Consider the following 10758-nt stretch of genomic DNA (forward strand, 5'->3'; position numbering starts at 1 on the left):
CGCTAGTGTACATATATCGACAAGCGATTGATTCAGTTGGATACTTTCTATCTTCGATCTCAACCTCAGCAATACATATGGGGGGGGGGGATTTAGTCATCGTATGATGACATAAAATTCATGTATAATATTAGGCACATTCCAACAGCCATAGATACCATATTTTATTGAATACTACATAGCTAGAAGTGCAATAAAGTTCCAAATATTATAAGATTTATTGATAACAAGGTGAAATGAGTCTGTATTCACTTTGTGATGGCCGATTGAGGGTCTGTAAAGAATATACATTGATTATGAAACTGCAGCAACCAGTTCAGAATACTGGAGATTTTATTTATAGTTTCAGATAGTGACGTTTTGACATGATTATTATCAAAGAGTTAAGCCCACATTACTAATGTTGTTACAGAAATGTGGAATAGAAAGGAAAGTCTCCAACTCTATCCCATCAAAATTTTCACCCATTGCTATGAAAACCCCGTCCATGAAGTGTATAAGATTGAACAGGCTGTCCTTTAGCAATAACGTACTTCACATTTGACATGGTTCGTATGTGTGGTATAACATTTTGATATTTGACACGGCCTCTTGGTGATTCTGTTCTGCTTTCATTTGAGGGTGCTTGCAATACACTTGTAACTGTTGTTGACAGGGGTAATTTCACAGGTGTATTTAAAACACTTTTACCAGGATTATAGGAAGATATTACAAAGTGTGTACACATTTTTATATTTTGTAATGGTCTGGCATCTTGTCCAGGGATGTTCTGAACTGCTGTTGGTAAAAAAATTGCAGGCTGAGTTTCATCTGGCATTGAGTTCTTTTCAGGACATATATCCGCATTTTTCAACACTTGTGGTGATATCAGTGTTGTTTCATTTGAATCCTGTTGCGAATGGGCACCTAACTGAACTATCTCTGCACTACATACAGCTTCCTGTATAATATCTCCATCGGGAAGCTCTGATGAGGTCTGGTGAATAACTTTTGATGACTTTCCATCTTGTTCAGCATCACCACTTTGAGGTTGTGCGAAATGTACATATCCAGGCTCAGATGCAGAGACTTGATTCTGAACATCATTATCCGTTTGCATCAATATTCTTGATTTTATACATTCCGCTGATCGAATTTTTCGAACACGAATCCTTTGTGGCCTTTTTCCATCATGTATCAATAAATGTTGTTTCAAATTCCCACTTTGTGCAAAACTTCTGCTGCATTTTTCACATTTAAATGGTTTCAAACCGGTGTGAGTTCTTTCGTGCGATTTCAGATTTCCTTTTTGTCTGAAGGTTTTGTTGCAATTTTCACATTGGAATGGCTTATTATTAGTGTGAATTTTGATGTGACGCTCCAAGTTGCTCTTTGTCAAAAAATTTTGTTGGCATTGTGTACATCGAAAGCATTTCTCAAGTATATGTGTTGTGATATGACGGTCAAGTATTTTTTGATGAGTAAATGCCTTATGGCAATGAGAGCAAATGAAATCTTTGTCACCATGACTCCTCATGTGCCTATTTAAAATACTCTTTCTGGTAAATGATTTTCTACAAATCACGCATTCATGAGTCTTTGGAAGTGGAACCCCTGTATGTTTGGCCATATGTCTGTTCAGGCTATTCCTATCAGCAAATCTGTTGTAACACTGTTCACATTTGTATGGTTTTTCACCTTCGTGTACCAATTTGACATGTCTAACCAAACATGATCTACTTGAAAATTGCTTATTGCAAATATAGCATAGTTTTTCATTTCCATTTTTATTCTCTGGTAGCCTGAATATTGGTTTTGCTTTGTTTGGCGTTATTACTTTCTGCTTAGTAATATCGGAATCTTTGGGAGATATATGACATGTTTTCTTCGTTTTACCAATTCTTTTAATATATCTTTTAGTTAAAATTGAAATTCTTCTTTTATGTCCAGTATTATGAGTCTTAATGTGGATTTTATGTGAAAGTGCACTAGTACATTTCTTGTGACATGGTCCACAGGGCCTAATGTTCTTTTTACAATCAAGTACACGATGTCGATGTTTTCTTTTCCAAAGTAAAAACCTCCTGAGATATTTTCTAGGATTACGAATTTCATCACTGCTGTTTTTCCATTTCTCAAATTCTTTATATCCTTCATACATTTTCAAGCAATTTTTGGTGTGAACGGCATAATGCTTCAACAAATGATTATGAAAGTTATTGTTGAGATAAGTTCGTCTCCAACAAATATGTCTCCTCAGATGTCGAATAAAGTTTGATACATTATTAAATGGTTTTCCGCACATGCAGCAATAAAATGTGCCGTTTAAACTCAGATTTTTCCTAATGTTAAAATAGAATCTTTGATGAGGTGCACTAGATATCAAAATCTGTGATTTTCCGTAGACAATTCTGAAAAGTTCTCTGTTTAGAAATTTATTGCAACTTGGGCAAATTACATTTTTCTTTTTCACACAGCTTATTGATGAATTAAAATCTATAAAATTTGAGTTTTTACATATTAAACACTCTTGAGGTATTTCTTCAATATCATCTTCCCAAGTCAAATTAGTGTTCCTGTGTTCCCCACCGACTTCCATTTTCAGCAATATGCATGACAAGAGGTTTCTGTATTATAGATTCTATTTTATATCTTAGGCCAATATTCCAGTATACTATTTCAACATAGTCACAAAAAAGTAATAATAAGATGAGAGAAACATATCATTGACAGTCTGACAGTAGGCTAGTCAACGAGAAAATGGATACAGTACCGGTAACAAAAAGAATAAGAATACAAAATGATCCATATAATACAGAAATAGGTCAACTTCGTATGCAATTACATATTTTGTAATAATATTACGGTTATAATAATACAGTATTTCGGCTTCAAATTTGAGTGCAAACTATAGTGGGGTCTGGTATAGTTTAGTACTTCTAGTGGGCGTGGCTTTTTTAATATGTTACTGCTGACCCCCCCCCCCCTGACTACGTCACCAAAAAATTACGTCCCTGCGACGTCACAATCACGAAATAGAGCTTGTCAAAGTATAACAACGTCGGGTCTCGTGTAGTTTCGTACTTCTAGTAGGCGTAGCATAACAATTTTTTGACATGCCAATCCTAACCCTCACCTGACTACGCCATCCAAAAATTACGTCACTACGACGTCACAATCACGTCATAGAGCTTGTCAAATACTCGTACGATCGCCCGAAATAGCATCGGCGCGGGCCCTACTAAAAAGGTAGGTATCATAGGTATCACAGGTATCACTCACTAAAAAGGTAGGTATCAGTGGTAAATGACTAAAAAGGTAGGTATCAGTAGTAGATGACTAAAAAGGTAGGTATCAGTGTCTAAAAATGTAGGTATCAGTAGTAAATGACTAAGCGGACATCGGAACGTAACATGGGTAACAGGTTAGGGTTAGGCGATAATTTTTTTCCAATTTTCCTTATTTTAGTCCTATTATCAGTTCTAAGACTAGCCAAGGGCCTCCCGTAGTATTTATACCTAAAATTGTGGCCTAACCCTAACCTAGTACACATATTACATTCCGATGTCCGCCATCTTGGTTCGCATACTTCGGGAGCCCCCTTTTTAGTCATATACTACTGATACCTACATTTACTACTGATACCTACCTTTTTAGTCATCTACTACTGATATACCTACCTTTTTAGTTATTTACTACTGATACCTACCTTTTTAATCATCTACTACTGATACCTACCTTTTTAGTCATTTACTACTGATACCTATCTTTTTACTGAGTGATACCTATGATACCTGTGATACCTATGATACCTACCTTTTTAGTAGGGTCCATCGGCGCCGACGATAAAGAACTGACTGACGTCGCGACCTCTCTCCTATCGGGATCGTTGCGACGAGAAAACGAGAGAAATGGCTGTTCGATTTCGGGTTCTCGTCTGCGCGTCTTGGATGACAGTTCGCATAGTTTGAAGCGCTCTATTACGTCACTGTGACGTCGTAGTGACGTAATTTTTGGATGGTGTGGTCAGGTGGGGGTTAGGATTGATATGTAAAAAAATTGTCATGTTACGCCCACTAGAAGTATGTTAGGTAAGAAACTACATGAGACCCAACAACTTCACCCTTAATGGCGCCTGCGACTACGTTAATAAATTTCCCAATGCCAACGACCTCTCTCGTTTCATGGTCGCTCCGCAGAGCCCAAAATCAACGCAGGACGCGTTGGCAGAATCTCATGGTCTGGTGAGAATGACGTCATCGGAAACACCGCGCTCATTAAAATTTCAATGAACGATTATCAAAAATCTTGACCATGTTTATCATGATAAAAATATCAAAAAAGATGTAAAAAATATTCTATCTTCAAAACTGCTCAGGTATACAAGGAAAGATACCTAGAAAATAACAAAAAATGCAAATTTTTGCTCTGGTGATCACATTCCCCATAAGAGCTAATGTTAAAATTGTTTTTTTTTACGTCACTTTTCTTTTTGCGCGTAGGATGGGTTTTTAATGAATAAGGTCTATTTCCGACAACGAACATTCATGCCTCATCTGAGCAACAGTGTGATTCTGTGGGTGGATATCTTAAGTTACGTTCACGCAATAGATATTGTTGGGTACAACCGTACAACACATATAAAGACCCATTATTTTATTCGTTATACGTTGGCTCTAACAAAAGCTTTAGACAAGCTGACTGATTAACTGACATATTAATTTAAGTTTGATGTCCGATATGGAGGACTTGCACGGGTCACGTGACCTTGTTTTCTGGACGGCAATAAAACAAAAACGTCCATTTGGCTCCTGTCAGTTGCAAGTCGGATTATACGTTTCCGTTTTGTTTGGCTGTTGGAAATGGTTATTTCGTATTGTTCCGCTGGCTGTACGTATAGTATAGACAACGAAATGGATCTTCAGTTATATTCCACTTTTTCAAAAGATCCGGAACGTCGCGCAATGTGGCTATCATCTATTGGCAGGACTACTTGGTGTCAAGTCCAGAAGCCATCTCACTTGTGTTTCACTGTTTGCGGACAGCACTTCGTTGATGGTGAGTCATAATGTGCCGTTATCAATTTTTTTAAATATTCATAAGCTCCCTCATTTCAATGGAAAGCAGATGACAAACTACTGTTATTGGTAGGCCTACTTCTGTACTTGCAGGCTTGACTCGTGTAAGGTATTAATCAATAATTGCCATAAGGTGTTGTTTCCCTAGTTAGCAGGTAATCTATTAGTAAGTGTGAAAAGTTGAATAGATAACTAAAGTTTAACGCCAGTGCTAATGCAAAAAATAACCAGAACTCAATTGAGTTCTCCATCTAAGAATACGCTCGCCACCGCATCTCTGATCCCCCTGGGAGTTTCACAGGTTGCAATCCCATGCGGGGATAGTTATGTGCGAGGGGATTGCAGAAGGTGTTTTCTGATTGTTTTATTAGTTAGCAGGTAATTTATTACTGATCTGATACACAAACTTGGCACTGTCAAATTATGATTAGTGTTTAATTTATTTCCAGGAAAAAGGGAAGATAAAACCCATTATCAGCTGCTTATATGTCCCATCAATGACATTAAACAACATGATGCGCAACTCCGGCATTTTTGTCCGAAGATCGTATTCGATAGCACGCTCCAATGCACATACTTGACGAGACGAAAACGAGCGGATGTGTGCTGCTTTCAAGGCGTAGCACGAATGGTGTTCGTGCCTGCTTTGACAGTTGTTGTCGATTTTAATGATATTTTTGAAAGTTGGGGTAAAAAGAAATCGGTAAAAGGTAAGGTGAATACTATTGTTGTATATGACACCAGGGCATCGCACTGTTAAGTACATGTGGGAAAGCCAGCCTTTGTCAAATACTACGAAGTTATTAATTCAGTACGGTACGTAGTTGCCCATTTGCCGAAATTACATATTTACTTACTCCTTATGGTTTCAAATAGTTCATGCACCTCCAGTTAGATTTTTTTAATCAGTGAGGATATATACTCATTGTTGATTGCTGCTCATTGTAACATACTATTACGCATTCACTTTTATTTGCGTATTTAATCAAAGTGTTAACAAGTTCACCTAACATTTCACTCATACCGGTCTATATTGTATAGTCTGATTTCTCAAGTATTTGGAGCCACGAATGCTTGTAATTTTCTGACTAAACCCTTTTATTAGTTGGTTTATTTTCCAAAATTCAGTAAAATATTTTTTAAATAAAACATGAGATATTGGATTTATTAGCTTTTCCATTCTGAATCATATAGACTGCTTTATTTATTCTTAACGAAAATTAATAAATCTCCTCTCTTTCTTCAGATGTGAAAGTTGTGGACAAACCTGTCTAAGCATTGTGAGACTCTTGCAGCACAAGAGGCAATAGCAGAAATAGTAAGTATATCAATCAAGAAATTAAGCCGACATAAAGCAAAACTTTCAACTAATCTCATTTTCCTATTATTTATTCACAGGACAACTATAGCAGACGTGGAGATATCAGAAGTCTGGCGACATATCAGTGACAGTGTGATTCCAAGAAATATAATGCAATTGAAAATAGAAAATTGCAATAGAAAAACAACCTATGGAGGCATGCAAAGACATTTGACCCTCCGGTAGAGTTGTGTATGGCCCCCACATCCTGCAGGGCTTGAGGAAAATAACTAAAAATTCCAAAGCGTAAGATTGCATAAGCGGTCTTATTTGTAAAAAGGCACAAAACACGCCAGACATACTTAAAACAGCTTTGGAAATGAGGATTACGGGTACCTCACTGCACCTGTGTTATATTTGGTTCATCAACTTTTGGTAGTACTATAGAAGAAATTCCGAAAGGGGTATAATCATCATTCATGATAAAATACTATAATATATTTTTTGAACAACTTCAATCTAGACCAGGGATCTCAAACTCGCGGCCCCAGAGAACTTCCAGTGCGGCCCTCGAACGCTTAACAATAATTGTAATAGTATTTTGGAAGTTTTTTTTTTATCTAAATGTAATAGATTTTTCAAACCTTCTAAAGTGAAATTGATTATTCACACAGAAAACAATTTACTGAAAGTAGTTTTGGAATATTAATTTTTTTTGTCCACATTTTGACCCAATTAAGAATACACATCAAGCTAGCAAAAGAATACTTGAATAAAACACTTGAGTAATTAAATTAAACGCAAAGTACACGGAGAAGGTGGCATTTTCGAAGAAAATGGGAGTTGTAACATTTCTGCTCTTCACAAAATTCTGAAGCACATTGTTTAATTTGTCATATTTCCATCAATACAATCAAAAAACACAATAAGCTCAGCAGTCAATATGACAAATTCGAAGACCAACTTCGAACAGAAAATTTCCATGTGTTTGTATATTAATATAATTATACAACGACTTAGTTACTAAAAATCAATATCAATAATAATTCAAGCAATCCTATGCCACGCAATGTAGTGCGAAATGTCTTGTCGAAAAAATCTGTCATTTGTTTTTTTACTGATCTATACATGAAATGATAAAAGTAACTTTTTTGCATTACTGGAATTAATTAAACATTCGTAAAGATCCAGATAAACCCATGATCATGTGGCCTCGTTAGTTAGAGTTGGTACTATAAAATCATTTCAGACTGGCCTTAGTATGCTGGTGACACAAAAAAGATGCCAAACGCCAGGACGAATGTAATTATTAAAACATTGAGTTTATACTGTAGTATTTTTGTTAATTTTAGGTTCATATATTTAGATTAAGTTATTTTTAGTGTATGTATTATTCTTTCCTTATTCAAAGCTTGTTCAAAAATGATTTTGATGGTTGTACATAGAATTTTACGATTTTTTATAATAAATACTGTAACTTGCAAATGTTGCAATAATAGTGGAATGCAAATATTAATATGTAATTGCATTTGAAATTGAAGAAAATAATAAAACTTAATCCAACTGTTTAGTTGCATCACAATATATGTCACAAACTAAAACTATCTTAAAAATATCTTTTAAGTATACATTATCAAAAACTGTTTGCGGCTCTTTTTACAATTTTCAAAATGCAATGCGGCTCTCGAAAACCCATGAGTTTGACACCACTGATCTATTCTAGACGATTCAAGCATTGCTTTGGGAAATTATATCACTTCAATTAAATTGAAATAATCTCGCTATATTAAATACAAAATCGTTGCTATCATAGAGGTAAACCAATTCAGCCACTCGAAATATATTGGCCTTCACAAAGCAATGGAGGCAAAATTGAGAGTTCATGAGCTATGAACATTTGTTCTTTTCTTTGTCTTGAACTTTCCATACTCCACAGCCCCTATTAATTTTTTTTAATTTTAATTACCATGTGATGGTCATACATATCTTTAACTTGTATTTTCTGTCATGATGTAGGGGAAAGTGGGGCACGTTGGGACATGGGGCACAGTGGAAAATCAGCTCTCACACTGATACTATATCCGCAATCCTGTCCGCGGTTCGATGTTTCAATCCGCCCTTTGGTGAGTTACAATGTCCCCGCGAACGGACAACGGAAGGGTAGTGCGGCGCAAGCTATGAAGTGAAATTGGTTTTGGAAGGTTGAAACTAAAATTTCACCGTTCCAGTTTTTTCTTTTTTCTACATTGGACTTTCCAACATGACAAACCACCGTCTGATATTATTCAGCTTTAGTCCACTGTAGAATATTCATAACGTTGGCGAGTGAATGTGCCTTCCAGATTTCGCTGTGGGATAGTCTGAAAATATTTGTTGCCTATGAGGAACAATGGACCGGGGCACAGTGGGACTTGCCCTACAGTGCACAATTCGACATTGTTTGATACAATGAGTGCTTAGAGACCTAGATATGCGGTATATTAAGTGTAATATTATGGTTTCTTTTGACCCATGGCCCAATATGGAATATATTCGTGAATCAATAATATTTCCAGATTTAGATTCGAGGGAAGAAATAATCAAATTTGTTTGCGAAACTTTTTGTCTGATATCTGAACTATTTCAGTTGAACATTGATTTTAAAAATATTAAAGCTTCAAATTTGAAGTCTCCCTGTTCTTTAGACGATTATGCTGATTAATTGCTTATTTTTAAGGGCATACTTCGTTGAATTTTGACGGACTGACCCATGGGGCCCCAGGGTCTGTCCGAATGTGCCCCACAAGTGGGGTACAGTGGAACACTTGACAGAGGTTTTTCAAAGCATTTTAGTAGTAAGATGTGTGTCGCAAGAAAATTTCTTATTCGCTGAATGTAAACTACATTTACCCCTCTATGCATTAGTCCCGCCAACTTAAGGGAATATGCAGAATTAAAGGCTCAAAATATGCAAAAGAAAAAAAGTGTCCCAACCTTCCCCACTTTCCCCTATTATCTCAATGTGCCAAACTATTAATTTGTGTGCATATTTTGCTTCCAGATGACATAAATGTATTGTCATGTTTATTACCTCAGCTTGGAGTATTGACAAGAAAAAGGTGCCAGTAAATTAGGTAAAAAAATTTTCAACTCATTGTTATAATCAGAATTCACAATCAATAGGAATTATAAACAGCCAACAATCAGTGAGAATTATATGCGAAATCCCTCAGAATAAATTTGTCTAAAATCGGAGGAAGGCAAAAAATATAGGTAGTTTCCATTCACACAAGCATTTCAAGAAGACTTGCTCGAGCCAAACTAAATGAGCATCGTCAGGTGATCGGTAAGGCTGCAAGTTGAATTCAGCCCTGCAACCTCCTGCATAGAAGATAATATTAATTAGTGGGCTATGAGCTAAATTCCTAAATTTAAACAAACCTATCTACGATGCATTATGTACCAGCAATGTTACCTACGATTAAGTGAATATGTAATATGTCTAATAAATTCACCTACAAAAGCAAGTTCGATAGGTGCAAACTTTGTGTTATGGAATTGTATCGCAGCACAGTTTTGTATGACACCCTCTTTAAATGAAATTTCAATGATTAAGCGCAAACATTAAAATTACTAACTTTGAACTTTGTCATTATCTGCAAAATGTTCCACACAAATCTTTCCGCTATCGCGTTTGTAATCTTTTCTTATTAAAAAAAAAACGTTTATGATGTCCAGAATTGCTCTTTACAGCTTGCCTGTTATTCCAGCTTTCCAAGTAAGCAAAACTTCTTAGATATAGAGATTATTTTGTTTCGTTACAGGCGCAAAAAGGCAGGTACTACACGTAAAAAAGACGCCGAGTAGCAAAAGCGAGCGGAAAACGGACGCGAAAGGCGACGAGAAATATGTGCATTGGAGCGTATCATGAAATACAATGTTTTGCCTGTAGTCTTATGGAGTGACGTCAGAGTTGCCTATCATGTTGTTTAATGTCATTGGTCCCATCGATATTTGAACTGTCGCCATCCCCAGAGAGGAAGAGAATAGTTAGAAAAAGGGGGATTTTGAAGAAAGGCAAAAGGCAGGACCATTAACTTGTATGCGTTGCAATATTACTTTGCAGTTGTTAGCATAAACATTTAATGTGTCTTTCGACTAGACCTATCACACTTTATAAAAGAAGCCGCCTACACCCCTTTTCACTAGAACCATAATACTGTAAAATATTTGATAGAAATTACCCCCGAGGCATCATATCTTCCATTTGAAAGGGCTGTGAAGGCAGATACTGTTTTTACTCTAAATTATGGATAGTTACTTCCAGGTTATCTTATCCTTGCTTATAGATATCTTGAGGTCAGTGACTCCAACTGACCCATGCATGCCACACTGAAAATTCTCTTGTGTACCGATAAAATT

The 10758-nt window shown here is 36.2% G+C and overlaps 1 protein-coding gene and 1 long non-coding RNA gene across 2 annotated transcripts; one reads left to right on the plus strand and one right to left on the minus strand.

Moving 5' to 3' along the window:
• Window positions 1-130: 130 nt before the first annotated feature.
• Window positions 131-2955, minus strand: LOC144425797 (uncharacterized). Its single transcript, XM_078115464.1, has one exon. It carries the CDS (start codon window positions 2576-2578, stop codon window positions 461-463), a length of 2118 nt encoding a protein of 705 aa, XP_077971590.1. The 5' UTR covers window positions 2579-2955; the 3' UTR covers window positions 131-460.
• Window positions 2956-5543: 2588 nt separating this feature from the next.
• On the plus strand, window positions 5544-7177 carry LOC144425773 (uncharacterized). Its single transcript, XR_013477645.1, has 3 exons — window positions 5544-5767; window positions 6304-6375; window positions 6456-7177. It is a non-coding gene; the product is annotated as an uncharacterized LOC144425773 (long non-coding RNA).
• The last annotated feature ends 3581 nt before the right edge of the window (window positions 7178-10758 follow it).

This window comes from Styela clava, chromosome 8, assembly GCF_964204865.1.
Source record: "Styela clava chromosome 8, kaStyClav1.hap1.2, whole genome shotgun sequence".
NCBI classification, from domain to species: domain Eukaryota; kingdom Metazoa; phylum Chordata; class Ascidiacea; order Stolidobranchia; family Styelidae; genus Styela; species Styela clava.